Consider the following 15,250-nt stretch of genomic DNA (forward strand, 5'->3'; position numbering starts at 1 on the left):
TGAACTCAATGGGAATTGAAAGACACTCAACACCTCGCATGACCAGGACCTAGCAGACTAAATTAAGTGACATATTATGTTTCAGAGTGTATGTATATTTTGATATAGTATCTCTTCCAGGATATTGAAAAGGACAAAAAATCAAAGGACTTAAAAGTAAAAGGTACAAAAGTGAAAGGAGGAGGGAAACCAGAGATTCCAGAAATAAAAAAGATTGAACAAGAAGATGCAGTTAATCAGTGGGCTCCTTCCTCACAGAATCCTCCCAGTTTTCCTCAAGAGAGTAAACCTACAATCACTGAGATAACCACCACTGCAGCAGCTAGCAACGATCCCAGCGGTGTGAAGGAAGATCCTCCACTAATAGCAGTTGGTACAACAATGCCACCCATCAATCCAAATTGTGGGAACCTTACTACTGCAAATTTCAATTCACCCTTCCCACACTCAAATACAAGGTTAGAGCCTATTGCTTACATAATGAGGTAGTGTTTGAATAGACAGTCACTCTTTAATTAATAGAAATATCTTTTGAAATGAATTCACTTTTACCCATATTTACGTATCTAGTGATGGTTTGGTTAAATGAACGATTCTTTCATTTGGTTAATATGCTGTATGACTAGGGCTAGCTAAAGGCCAGCTGTGGCTGTGACATTTCACAGTGCAGCCCACATCACTGCTTCATCTTAAGTACACAGATGGAGCCCACAGAGATGACTTGTCCTGTCCTGGATTGAGCCAGGTCAGGTCTTTTGGATCAAAGATAGGACAAACTGAGATCAATCATTTCTACAGGCCACACCACTATTAAAATGAGAGCAACTGTTCTTTCAGAAGAAGAGGGTTCCTGTAATCTGCTTTTTTTTTTTCCAAATAAGATGTAGCCTTTCAGCTTTTGACAAGTTGGCAAGTGGTCCTCTGGCTGGAGGGTGAGCACTGTAAAAGTGGCTGCAGCGTGGTGGTGGGCATCTGTGAATATTATGGGAGATGGAGATAGATGCATGGAAAAGTCAGAGGAAAATCTCAAGGCAGGAACTCCTGCATATAAATCCTTGCCCTGACAGTGACTCCCTCTATGACCTTAGATCAGTAATCTTAGCTTTTCTTTTGTCTGTTTCCCTTCTGTACACTTGGGATAATATTTCCTATCACTATTATAAGAATGTTGTAAAAATTAATTAGTTAATGTTGTTAAAATAATTAAAACATGAAATGTAGTGTTTAAATACTAAGTATTACTATTAAATGGCAGTCTCCAAAGCTGTGTTGAGATATGTCTGTTCTCAGATGCCAGACACCACCCGCACCAACAAAGCTAGTTTAGAATACATTTGTGAATGTGCATGTTTGTTTACATAACGAGCACATATAGCACTTAACTGATAATCAATGTTGCATATTATAGTTGTATTTCTTTGTCATAGGCTACCTGAAAAAGCAAAGAAAAGGAGAAGCCCTTGGCAGTCAGTGGGACAAATAGGTCCAAACAACAGACAGGATGATGGGACTCTGGCTCAAGTATGTTTATAAAACTGGTCATTTAAAATTAAACCCTTTCTTCTCTCTTCCATAGTATTCTGTATTTCATGCTACTGTCTTATCTGTTTGTACTTTTCCTGTTGACACATAAGACTTCCATGTTGTGAAACTCTTATTTAAGGACAGGCCTAGTTGTTTCTGGAGACTCCCAGCTGGTGGAAGGGGAGGGGGTGGTGGAGGGAAGTGGGAATGGAGGAGCAGCTCCAGAAACTAGAGTAAAAGAAATTCAGACTCTGGATGAAATCCTGGACCCATTAATGAGTGTTTCACCATTGATGTCAGTGGATCCAGGATTTTGCCCTATAGTCTTGAGAGTTTTACACTTTCACGAACATCTCTCGCACTAGTGTCACTGTTAGGTTTTCTCCATGATAATCCTTGACCAGTTACCAATCATACCTTCATCCCAAGAACCCCACTTTTTGGCATTAACAAATATACTCATTTCCCTTCAGAGCTCACTTCCTATCTTTTATTGTGAAAACGCTGGTGGGGCCAAAGAATAACACACGTTTTTATTTTGGTGTGTCTCAGGTCAACTGACCATTCCCACATGCAAGGAGGTATGACAAAGTAATTGTATGCTTCTTCATTTTTAAATTGGTAAGGTGGCAAACAATACACGCTGATGTAAGTGCCTATGTCCCTGAATACCACCACCTGCAGGGGACCCAGAGCTACATTATGATAGACCTTTTTTGAAAGATAAAAATTCTAAATGTTCTCCTATCCCATAATGGTGATTCATAACTGGTAGTGATACATAGTTAGCTTCCTCTAGCATATGAAGACCTTGGCTTCTGGAACATTATTGAAGTTTGAACTTTTAATATATTTTACTTTGTTTAGTTGGTGGCAACCTTTTGAAACATGCCAAGAAAGATATAGGTAACAGCCATACCCATGTCACATACAGTTTTAAATATATTGTGATTTTCTGTTTAGACTCAAACAGAAAAAGTCACACTGTATGAACGAGCTGCTCAGATTGATCAAATGGCCAATATGAACCGAAAGAAACGCAGTATTTCAAAATCTGAAAAGAAAGACATCCATTTTCCAGAACTTCCAGTAACAGCACAACAAAAGGAGCTGAAAGGAATGGAAGGTATGACATTGTAATTGCCTTTTGCTGTTTGCAAATCTGCATCAAGTGCCAGTTGAAAAGAAGGGTTAATCTAACCAAGACTTAGATACCAGTATGTGATTTTTGGTGGAAGGTGCTGAGAAAAAAAATGCATCAGATTGGACAAAATCACTGCTGTGCACTCATCTGAGTCTTTGGACTGGACAAGCGTCCTCATTTGCAAATTGAAGTTAGCGCCATCTTTTAAAGAGGTCCTTTATTTTTAACATATTAAACAAATCTTAAAAATAGAGTTTGGAATTTTTTGTCAGCTTGTTTTATTTTATTTGTATTTCCACGAATGTGAACTGCTAGACAAATGAGCTTCAATCAGGATTTCTAGGGAATCAAAGATATCTTCCATTGTTGTGTGCAGTTATGTTGTAGGTGTGCTGGTCCCAGGTTATTAGCGAGACAAGCTCAGTGAGGTAATATCTTTTATTAGACCAACTTCTGTTGGTAACAGAGACATGCTTTCGAGCTTACATAGAGCTCTTCTTTAGGACAAGAGCTCTGTGTAAGCTCAAAAGCTTGTCTTTCTCACCAACAGAAGCTGGTCCAAGAAAAGATATTACCTCACCTACCTTGTGTCGCTATGGGAAACAATGACATCTAGAGACTAGTTCAAGTAACAGCAGCTGTGTAGCCAAATGGACACCCTTAGTAGCATATCCGTAATTTGGTTCTTCTAATTAAAATGATCAGAGTCTGAATTTAAATGGGAACTGTATCTCATATTCAGTGCTCCAGCATACAATAACTGGTTGTCTTCTTCTGTAATCTCCATACTCAATTTTCAGTATGACCCTGGTTTTCTTGTTCAACACTATTTCAAAAATAACCATTTAAACATAGAAGATGAAACTGAAGGAGCATGTAGAAAGGAAAAAACTACAATATGCAGAAATAATAAGGTATCTATTTGTAAAAGTTAAACAGGTAAAAGTGCTGAAGAGGGAGTCAAAGAAATCTGAAGTATCTAAAATACCATCTTTACTACACGTGGATCAGAATCAAGAAAAACAAGAGGTAAATTAATATGGTATGTTTGTTTAGTAGAGAAATCATGTGGGTTGGGCTATTGACTCACTATGTGAACATGAGGAAAAATTACTGTCTTGTGTCTCAGTAAACCTAGCTGGAAATTGGATAAAAACTTAAAATCACAAGCTCATTAAAAACTAGATGTTGTATCTGATATACATTTCCCTTGTTCAGTAACTTACAAATAAGCATGTTGCATAATTAAATTTGTAAATAATAGATAGCAGTTATTAGCCGTATTTCTAACACAGTAACTGAAAATATAACTCTACTGCTTCAGAATGTAATACATGATTAAGAATTGGAACTTTACTTAAGATGAAGATAAATGACTACAACTGGCAAACAATTGATCTACTGTCAGAATCCATGACTGCAGAGAATATGTTGAACTTAATACACAATAAACCAGTTCAGACCCGGTGTAACCAGATGCTACTTTATTGACTTTACTGAGCTAGTCTTGATTCTGCTCACTATATCCCCAGATACTCCTACAGAAACTCCTTGCTTTCCATTTTCTGACAATGCAATCAAAATAGGTAAGAGTAAAATGCTACTGTCTGGAAGGTTCAGAAGCAGATCTGCCAATTGTCTGAGGATCTCTGCACTCAAGCAGGGCAAAAATCAATCCACATCTTTCCCTGCTTGTAAAGGGAAGAGGTTTCCAAATTTGCATTGCAACCAAACACAGTAATTACTCACCCCAAAGCGAGACATGTCTGGGGGTGGATATAAGGATCAGAGTATGATTGTCTAGTTGCCAAACACAGAACAAATTCCTTTGCTATTTCCCAACCTGAAATTACACACAGTTGTAATACTTAGCATATCTGTAGCAGTTTATAATTTTGAAACATTGTACAAATGTTAACTAATTAAACTTCAAGAAAAGGAGTACTTGTGGCACCTTAGAGACTAACCAATTTATTAGAGCATAAGCTTTCGTGAGCTACAGCTCACTTCATCAGATGCATCTGATGAAGTGAGCTGTAGCTCACAAAAGCTTATGCTCTAATAAATTGGTTAGTCTCTAAGGTGCCACAAGTACTCCTTTTCTTTTTGCGAATACAGACTAACACGGCTGTTACTCTGAAACCTGTAATTAAACTTCAGAATATCTCTGTGAAGCAGCAAAGTAAGTATTATTTTCTCCATTTTCCAGAAGGGGAAATTGAGACCCAGAGAAGATAAGCACAGGTAGCTTGCCCAAAGAATCACTTGGAATCAGTGTTAGAGCTGGGATTAGAGTTCAGGAGTTCCTCGCCCCCAGTTTCATTCTGTTCCAGTAGGACATGCTGCATCTCAATATCATAATTAGGCACTATCTGAAATCCATTTGTGTGTGTGGAGGAAGACCAGGATTTCAATAGATAATGCATTGTTCCATGATGGATCATTTTTAGCATAAACAATATTTAACAGAAGGGCAATATCTTACAAACTGTAAACAATTGTATAGTGGGGGTTCTAAGAGCCATTGAACCAAACTGTAAATCCTGTATATGATCCAGCACCTATGTGCATCTCTTGTGCTAGACACTCCATTAACTCATGTGTACTGTCACCAACAGGTTAGGCTTTAAAAGTAATAGGGGAAAGCACAAGGGTTGCAACATTTGTGGGCATGTCAGTGAATCAAATAGCATACCAAACTCCTCCTTTTTGGCTTTACCATGCTATATCACATGTTTATGAAATGATATGAAATATTGTTTTACAGTAAGAGAGACTGAAAAAATAATTTATTTGCAGTCCATTGTAAAGTGTATGATTATAAAGTCTGTAACTTAAATGTATTGCATACTTCGCAGTATAACCTTAAACTCTTCTGTACCTCAGTTCCCTCATATATCAAATGGGGTAGTCATGCTTACATAATCTTCATAAAGCACTTTGAACTCTATTGAGGAAAAGTTCTGTATAAATGTCAGCTCTTATTAAACAGGCCATATCCTGAGGTTCTTACTCCATTTTTACTGAGGTCAGCTCCCACTAAAGCCAGTTACTACTTACCTGAGTAAGAGCTAACTGAAAATTGATTAAGGACCTAGGGATTTTTCCCATTATCATTTGATTACATTTTCCATAATTTTCAGTTTTCGTATATTTACATAGTGAGAACTGAACTGTGCCAGAAAGGAAAATTCATGCCGCTTCAATGATATAAAAAGCTTCAATGGTACCCTAGTTTCTGGATATACACTGTGAAGAATTGTTGCGTAACTGAGTCCTAACATCTTTGTGCACAAATATTACAAGAGTCAAGAAAAGAGTAAAGCTGAACACAACTATATGCTTTTACATCATAGAGTGTTATGGGACAATGTTATACATTTGGAAAAATCTGACATTGAATGAAATGGTTGAGGATGACAGTTCAATGCTTCATAGGCCGTACCTGCCCATGACACCAGTAGTTGATGCCAAGTGTCTGATCTGGCTGGACAAGTGGAAAACAAAAGACAGCACTGTCTTGAATGTCAAGGGCTTTAATCTTCATCATCAGCTAGGATCTGATGGAGGAAATGAGAAATAAGAGAGTACACTGCTTGGGTCTCTAGTAGCTATTCACACTAGTGAAGAGGAGTTTGGGGCATGGTTAAAGGCATCATTTTTCATTGATTCACAAATCTGACGGCTTTTAGCAGTTAGTGCTGCAATGCAAAAACTGTTAGCAGAGAAACAGTGTGAATATAAAACTGAATAGATGTAAGAATGAATAGCCAATCAACTAACGTTCCTTATCAATTTATTTTCTAGAATACTGGAAATACACAAAGTGAAAATAAAACCAATCTGCCGGATGTAGAATAAGCAGTGTAGAAACATGAAGCTTGAGAGACTGCAGAATCACAGTACAGTAAAATCTGTGCTTTTCTATTTAATCTTTCATAAATGAAGATATTTGGATAATTCTGCAGAAAATTTTATAGACTTCACGTAATATATGGTTATTCTCCAGGAAATTACTTTAGAATGCATTGGTCCTAAAATTGCTTATATAAATGAAGCTACATTAAACGTTTATGAAATCTGAAACACACAAAACTTATTTTTGAAGGCTAAGTACCAACATTAGGCTCCTTCCAGTATTATGTATAAAATCTGTACACCTATCACTACTGGATGTCCAGCTGATCTAAGATTGGCTAAAGGTCATTAATTAGTCTGGCATTTCTGTAAGAGCCTGTTACTCTTTTCTCTGATAGAAGATGATTTAAGACTTCTGTAATAGTGTACCAGATAATAATGGATCATTTGATGTGTTCAGATGCTTTAGGGTAATGTGGGCCAAATTTTCTGTCTGTTTAATTTTAGCACCCATTTTTTCCAAACAATTTATTGTGACTGCATATGTGGTTGTGTATGCATTTTGCACATGCAGATTGGGCATTTTAATGGCCAGCTACCCCATTTATAGATTGTTTGCATATGCAAGGCTGATATACGTGCACTTTACAAAAGTGGGTACACAAAATCAGATGTCAGGGTTAAAAACCTGGCCTCTTGTGTTTTCTTGTTTATTATTTTGGATGGTGAGCTGCACACATCCTTTGCTCATTAGGGTTGTACTTACTATTTTCGTTGTAGTTTCTGAAAATAAAAGAAATTAATTCCAGACATTTATGTACTGAAAATATTCATGCTCTTGGAGTAAGCAATTGTTAAGATAACTTACTCTTGGTGTAACACTCAGTAAAAATTATTTGGCTCACGGAAAATTCCTGAATTGGAACAGCCAAGATGGTCATTTTAGTTCATTTTTAATACTTTATCATTTTAAGGGAAACCAGTTGCAAGGTGGAAAACATTTTCCTTATATGAACTATGAACAAAGACATTGGGATAGGTGTGAAACTTTAAACAATAGGTTTCTACAGCGCATTGTTTCACAGCTACATCAGCTTTTTATTGATAAACGGGTCTGGGAAACATGTAATAACAATAAAGTTAATGTTAAAAGGGAGAAGGAATATATGTCCAGTATGTATGCAGAATATAACCAAGTTCTTGTTTCAGCTGTGGTATTACAGTATCTGCAGGGAATGCTACGGTTAATTGTCCATCTATTTTTTTTTTTTTTATTTGAGTGAACCATAAGAGTTCACTCTATGTTGAAACTTGTCTCAGACAAGAAGGAGTATTTTTAATACATAAATTGTTTAGGTGTGTGTGTAATTCTTAGAAATAAAAAGGCTTGCTCAGTTTATAGACTTTTTGTGTTCTGAAATATTATTTCAAAATCTTTAATGTAGTTAAATATGTTTTGCAAGCTGACAGTCCATAACATGAATTGGCCTTTGTGGTATTTAAAACAACAAAAATATATCAAGCTTCTGATACTATAGTAATGTTTTAACCATGTTTCTCTAATTTGCATGTCTGAATTAATTTAACACATTTATGGATTAATGACCCATTAGAGAGATCAGTATGCTTATGTAAGAGGAACCTGCACAGCACTGCAAGCTTAACAAACAATAGCATGCATCTGTGCAAGGGAAAATGTACTCCAGGAAAACAGATGCATACTGGAAGAACAGAGAAAGATAACAGATCATTAATAGATATTTTGTATTCCTTATTGCTGTTTCCTATGTTGCTAATCCTGCCTTTATTGACTATAGGCCATATTCAACAACAATGTAAACAGTTACACGTCATGTGTAAGTGTGTGTGAGAGGTGAACTAGTGTAAATTTGAGTGATTTGGCATTCAGTGGGTGTGCAAAATGAATGTAAATTGTATAAAGAGGGGATGGAAGGATAAGTGGCATGTCAGGAATTAGGAAGCACATACCAGGTCTTCCTGCCCTAATTTTTCATTTTAATTATTACATATTTTAACTTCTCTATTAACTATATTTATTTTATTTTCCAGAAGGTCACTGGAGCATCTGGAAAAGTTGTTAAATCATCACTGACTGGATGAATCAGGATTTCCTTTATTCCTTTGTCTTTTCCCCAAACTATTAGATCACAATAAACTGGAGGAGGTGAAGCTTCCTCATTCTATACATACAAAGCTGTAGCATCAGAGTTTGAAGTTTCTAAGTACTGTAACAACAATTTAGCTAACCGCAGCAATGGTTTGTAGTGTATCCTCCACACTGCAAGGAGGGAGAAGAAGCCACTGAGTACCTTATTATGAGGACCCTCATTTTCCTTCTTGTCTTTATCCTTAGGAGATAAGGAAGAAAAATACTTGGTAGTAAAATATGTAAAACTTTATAGTGAAAAGAAACCAAACCGGGAGAATTAAACATAACTTAAGGATAGGTATTTGGGGCTAAGGGAAATCTAAAGAAAAGAGTGGAACATTTAAAAAAGACCCAACGTGTAAACTTTATTAAAAGTACCTGTTTCACTTTATGGCTATTTAACATGGTGGCTGTTTAAATCTAGCAATTAAAATATACTATTTAAATACTACTAACATTTTAAAAAAGCAGATTTTATGGTAGCAAAGCGATCAAACAATCAAAATTAGGTCACTTGAGAACAGTTTAATTGATTTTTATTTAATGTCTGAGGCATGCAAGATTAAACATATATACCAGAGTCCATACAATTTCGCCTTGCTATTTGCCGTAAGCCAACTATGCAGCAGTGACACTCTAGCTCTTCTTAAGTGTTGATAGGTTTAAATGGGAAGTATTTGACTGACAGGCACTAATTATAATAAAAAACATGTTTTGTGGGTTGTCTCAGCTGTGAATGTGAATTAGCTGTACAGTCGTCCGTTCCCCCCCCCCCCCCAATGCAGAGTTGTTGTAGGCAAATGTGTAATATCACTAGCGTGTAGCCAGCAGCTTGGAATTTCTGTTTTATGTGTGCTGGATGATCCTTTGCCGCCTCCTCACCAGCACTGAACCAATACATTCCCAGAGTAGACCCACTGTTATACACAATGCTCACATAGTGGGGATATTTGAATTTAGAGATGAGAGACTATGCTGAGATTTGGAAGGGTGGGGTGTTATTACTTAGTGCTAGATCTCTCAAATATCAGCATTTAAACCTCTCCCGCTGCAGGTCTAGGGAACCATTTCTTACCTTAAATGTATTTTGGGGGATGGGTGTACATGGTGTCTAGTAAGCCCATTGCCACCTAGTCTGGAAAAGGCCTTCTTGGAGTTGGAGGTCAGATTTGGGAGGAATAAGTGCGCTTACCACACACCCAACCGCAAAACAGAAGATGGGAGAACATCCACCTAGTGTACTTTGAAGATCCTCAGAGGAAAGGGACTGCAGCTATGAGGCTCAAAGACATGGTGCTAGGGGGAGGCTGCAAGAATAAACAGCTAAAGATTTTCCAGTTACCATGGCCTATTGCATAGAGCACTGGACTGGGACTCAGGATACATAGGTTCTATTCATAGTTGTGTCAAGGGCCTGCTGGCTAATCTTGGACAAGTGACTTTGCTATGCCGTGCCTCAGTTTCCCCATCTGTAAAATGGCGATACTGACATCTTTTGTAAATTGCCATGAGACTCTATGATGAAAAGAGCTTATAAGAGCTAGGTATTATTAATTGAAAACAGTCAGTTTCCCCAAAGAGGGCCAATAGTTGGACTCTTCTGGAAGTGTGTTTGCCCATCCTTGTTAGATACAGAATTCGACAGGGTGGTAAAAAGAAGTCCCAATGAGGAACTTAAATAACTTCCCAGTCTTTGCCTTAAGAAATTCTTCCTCCAGGAAGAATAGCATATGACTACGTCCACCCTGTAGAGTTAACCAATACATTAGAGTGTTAGTTATACAGAAAATAAGTGGGAGAGCCAAGAACAGAACCTTTTGGTCTCCTGACTCCAGTCCAGTAATTATTATTACTCACATGAAATCATACAGGCAAACTCAGCGTTGTTGAAAACACAAACAACTTTACCAATGGCACTATAGTTGCATCCACTTATGCCAGAGGTTAGTTTGTCTCATTATCCTCTGTCACCTCAAAGTCATTTCCACAGAACATAATAGGAATTCTACAGATGGAGTTAAAAGGAAATACAGTTTAAAGTTGTATAGGGTATGTGGCAGTCCCTTTAATTTCTTTCATCATTAATCATTGGACCAGATTAATTCGTTGTGCAACTTCCATTGGAATAAGCATTATGGCAGGGAATAATTTAGCCCACTGTGGGTCTTTTGTGTTCAGTCTCATGCCATTTTTCATTAGGATTTTATCCTTGCCCCAATGCCTGCATATTGGAGGAGTTTTCTTTGTATGTAGAACACCTTACTTATCAATACTATACCAGTTATAGGTGAGTTCCTTGGGAGATGAGCATTATGCCAGCCACAACTGTAGCTGGGTGAAATGTATTGTGAAACGTTTGCTGAAACCTCACTCTAGCTCAAGAATTTTTCAGTAGCATCTAGTGCCTAAAAAAACCATATCACCGAGGAATTCCTCATTTAATGAAAACATTACCTGACATCCCGGAGAACCTAGCACAGTTCCACTGCTACTTGTGAAATTCATGGCTTTATTTTCAGATGCTTCCTCCTCTGTTAGCCATAGAACTTGAAAACCCCACCTCATTTGCATTTGAGTTACACATAAGGCAGCTGCAATGAGCATTCAGGATTGGTAGCCATCCAACTGTAGCATCCAGCCAGAACATGGAGAAGCCCTATTTGGATATTATTGGTGAACAGCCTTCCCAAATACCATCTTCTTGGGGTATTGTGATGACATGATTTCAGCTATGGGCCACTCTGGCCCTTGGAAGAGATTTCATCTATCTTCTAAATCCTTTTCTTTCTATCAAGGAGATAACTCTGTGCTTCTGATTAAAGTTTGAACATTCTTAAATATGGCTGAGTCCTTTAAAGTTATTATCTTCATTAGTAGACATTAAAAGAGAGAGTTTGTTAATATCTGCCTGATTTGTTTTAATATGCAGTTTCTATATGACAACTAAAGGTATATAGTGGAAGTTGAATGCAGCTTAGACTAGCATGGACATACACGTGAAATGTATTGGCAGGAAGAAACACCATTCTTTATACTGAACTGGTCATATGATTGGTATTTGGCACTGACATGGAACCTGACTTGCTGAAATATAATGGACGCCTTTAACTGTGAAGCTCTTCATAAAGTAAACATCTCCCAAGGTCTAGTTTCTTTCCAGCACTGTTTCACTGCAGCAAAAACTCCATTATACTGTTATAATCCATTATATTCATGTGGAAGCATAGCATAGATTAATGTAATGGATTCAATACTTTAAGTCTTCGCCATCTGTTCCACCTTTAATTACAAATACTCAATTCACCATTGCGTCATAAAAACTAGACTAGAAGTGATTTAGATACACAGGTATGTTTATGTTCCAGACTGCAAGCGTCTATTACGTTTATAAAGGGTTCTACCTGACTAGAAGCCATTGGTATGTAGTACCATCCCTATTCAAAAAAATATTCCCTGGGAGTTTCAGTTGGTTAAATAGGTAGTCACTCCCTACCCTAGAAATTGTGTTCTCCTGTGTTGCTGCTCTGTTTCTGCCTGAAAGGCAGCTGCTTTTTGGGGTGGGTAATGCAGTCCTTAGAGGGCCTTAGGACCCTTCTGGACAAAAGGTGCCACAGAAACGTAATAAGCAAAGGCCACAGACACATTTGGGTAGTATTTTCCATACCAAACTACCCTCTTCAGAAGTAATAAATGACCCTATTTTTCTTAGGTTTAATTAGCAGTATGATTTTTTTTTTTTTTTTTTTTACTTTAACAATCTTACTTGACTCTGATTCACCTTCTTGGACACATCTTTAATGATAAAAAAAAGACCATGTTATTTTGTTTACGGCAGTAAATCAGCTAACATCAGTATTTTCCTTAAAAATGGAAGAAAATACATAGTAAGGAATCTTGAACAGAAAATTCAGGTTTGTCTGAACACAGTTTATCAGTCAACCAAACTGAAACTAATTTGGTTACTAAAATGTAGCCTCAGTCTTGATTAAAATAATTTTAAAAAGTCTGCTGGGAGTGGGCTCCTGGCTCATCCTCTTTAACATCTGTCTATACCCTTCCTCTTCTTCCCAATGCCAGCTACCTATCCCCTGGGCATCTTTCTGATCATTTATAGCATGTGATGGGTTCCAAGTGGTGTGAGGAGTGATAAGTAAAGTGGTAAAGGTTGGGTCACATGGGAAGAGCATTTACATTTACAAGTAGAGGAATGGAAAGCGAGTATTTCCACTTCGCCAAAATGTCATTGTCATCCTCTGTCAAAAACTGAACATCTGTCTCCTACTCTGCACCAGTAAACAGATCATGCTGCCTCCCACTGCAATGTAGCGTGGCAGTTTCTGAAGAACAAGAATTATCTTTCTTGAACACTAGAGTATGTTAAATAGTCACATGAAACCAGCAGAACTTGTTTTGGAAAAAGCCACCCCTGCCTCTGGGTTACAGTAATGTACACACCTTTATTTTTTAAAAGCTTACACCATTTTATTATTTTTTTGGCTTGGTACATCTGTGTGAGTTTGGGAGTCTCTCATGCTGGAGCTCCATTATACCTGTTTTGTTTGACCCTGCCTCCTTCTGGAGTTGCACACTCTGCAGTGTAAAAAAACCGAAGTGAACCTACCTTGTCTGCACTGGAAAGTTTTTTCAACACAATCTATGGTGTGAATATAAACCAATAAACCACTGTACATCACAGTTGCTTTTAATAGAGGGGACATGTTATTCAATATAGAGACATGTGAACCATAAAAAGTTGGAGTTGGGCTTGTTTCAGCTAAGGCTCCAGAAATTCAGCTGCTTATTCCAGAACAATCTACATCTCTTCTGTCTGCAAATTTAGGCCAGCAAGCTCACAAAATAAGCATTTTTGTGAGATTTCTGCTATTTCCTGCCATTGCCAGATATATGACAACACTCACTCTTGTGGTGCTTTCTGCTCCTCATTCAGTAAAACCTTCTACATTCTAGTCCGCCACAGAATTCAGCACCAACCTGTCATAAGTCCACAGGTCTTGCACCAGAGTTTTAGTCTCGCTTACCACAGAGTATATCAGCCAAAAGGTGTTTTAGTTTCCATACAGACATACAAGACAACAAGCCCCCTCTCCAAAAGACTTACAGTCTTAAGACCATGATCGTGCACCTAGATCCATGAGACGTCCATGCAGATCCAGCTGCAGGAGCAAAATTTAATTAGACAAGTGGGATAGATGAAGAGGAGAAAAAAAAGATATATTTAAAGAAAAAAAAAGTATTGTAGGTTCTTAAATTTATTCTCTTTGTAAAGGTCTACAGACACCCATGACGCACCATACAAATGTTCACTATAGTCCCAACCCTGCAAAGATTTACACACACGCTTAACTTTACTCTTGTGAGTAGTCCCATAGAAGCATTTCTCATAAGAATAAAGTTAAGCACATACTCCTCACTTCTGCAAAGATTTACTGAAGAATGTTACAATAGGATCCAAAATACTAACTACTGCTTTTAGTACATTGTTACTGCTGTGCTGGTCTGAACTTTGAAATGCAGTACTAATAATGTACTTCAAATAATCAATATTTTCCTGGTCAAATGGTGGTAATATCACAGAGGAAGTACTGGCCTCTAGATGTTCATTCTGGCCCTTCAAAAGAAATCTATAAGAAATAAATAGGATGTGAAGTCTTAAGCAGGTTTTATACAAACCCTCAATTATTCTTATATTACAACAAATTGCACACTTTAATGCTGCAAGGTTATCCCTTGACAGTGCAGAAATAATGGGAGTTAGAAACCAACTTTTTCCTATTTTAATAATGTAACTAGCAACAAGTTGACATTATTAAATCCCTTTAAGGATCAATTTTAAAATAATTTTTTACATTTATAATGAGATTTTACGCCAAAAAGATATTTGTTAGAAATACTCTAAATCTGATAATTAACTTGAAAGTCTTGTTGAGTCATTCCTATTATAAATAAAGTGATCAATACATACATTATTTATCGTGGGATTGAAGTTACTAAGAACATCCGCTGCTGCTAAACTAAGTGCCATGTTATTGGAGCAAGCATAGTTTCTAACAACAGCTCTATGAATATACAGAGAAAACAAAACCACAGCAGAGCACTAGGAAGATTGCTGTCTTTCAGATGAAAAATAAAATCAAAGTCCTGACCCGCCACATAGTAAACTGCACGGTAGTCTGTTTGTTTACATCAGAAGGATAAAGGGTTGACTTGATACAGCTGGTATTTGAATCTGTTCAGTGGAGGTTAGGTATTCTACTTATGCTTGCATTACTAAGCTATCCATTCCAGCCAGTTGTCATTAGGGACCACGTCTTTAATCCGCTTCTCACACAACATAGCACCAGAAAGTGCCTTGGCTTTCTACAAAGAAGAGAACAAAGCTTTGAAATAAAGGCAAATCTCTATTTCAAATTTAAAGAAAACATCTCTCTAGTGGTGTACAGTGAGGGACTAAAGAGAAACTGTTTCTTAAAGACACAGGTATTGGCAACCAAATAAACTCTTCAGAAGCCTATATACATAGCACTGCTTCTGAA

General features: G+C 37.3%; 1 protein-coding gene across 1 annotated transcript in view; it reads left to right on the forward strand.

The window, feature by feature from the left end:
- Positions 1-9,124, forward strand: part of CDKL3 (cyclin dependent kinase like 3) — a 38,017-nt gene extending 28,893 nt beyond the window's left edge. Inside the window, exons 10-14 of the mRNA XM_084637723.1 lie at positions 121-458; positions 1,428-1,521; positions 2,488-2,650; positions 3,600-3,697; positions 8,597-9,124. Coding sequence (XP_084493849.1) covers positions 121-458; positions 1,428-1,521; positions 2,488-2,650; positions 3,600-3,697; positions 8,597-8,647 — 744 coding nt within the window. The 3' untranslated portion in view covers positions 8,648-9,124. The remainder of the gene's footprint in view (positions 1-120; positions 459-1,427; positions 1,522-2,487; positions 2,651-3,599; positions 3,698-8,596) is intronic.
- Positions 9,125-15,250: the final 6,126 nt, after the last annotated feature.

The sequence above is a fragment of the Lepidochelys olivacea genome (genome assembly GCF_965140295.1).
Source record: "Lepidochelys olivacea isolate rLepOli2 genome assembly, chromosome: 8".
NCBI classification, from domain to species: domain Eukaryota; kingdom Metazoa; phylum Chordata; order Testudines; family Cheloniidae; genus Lepidochelys; species Lepidochelys olivacea.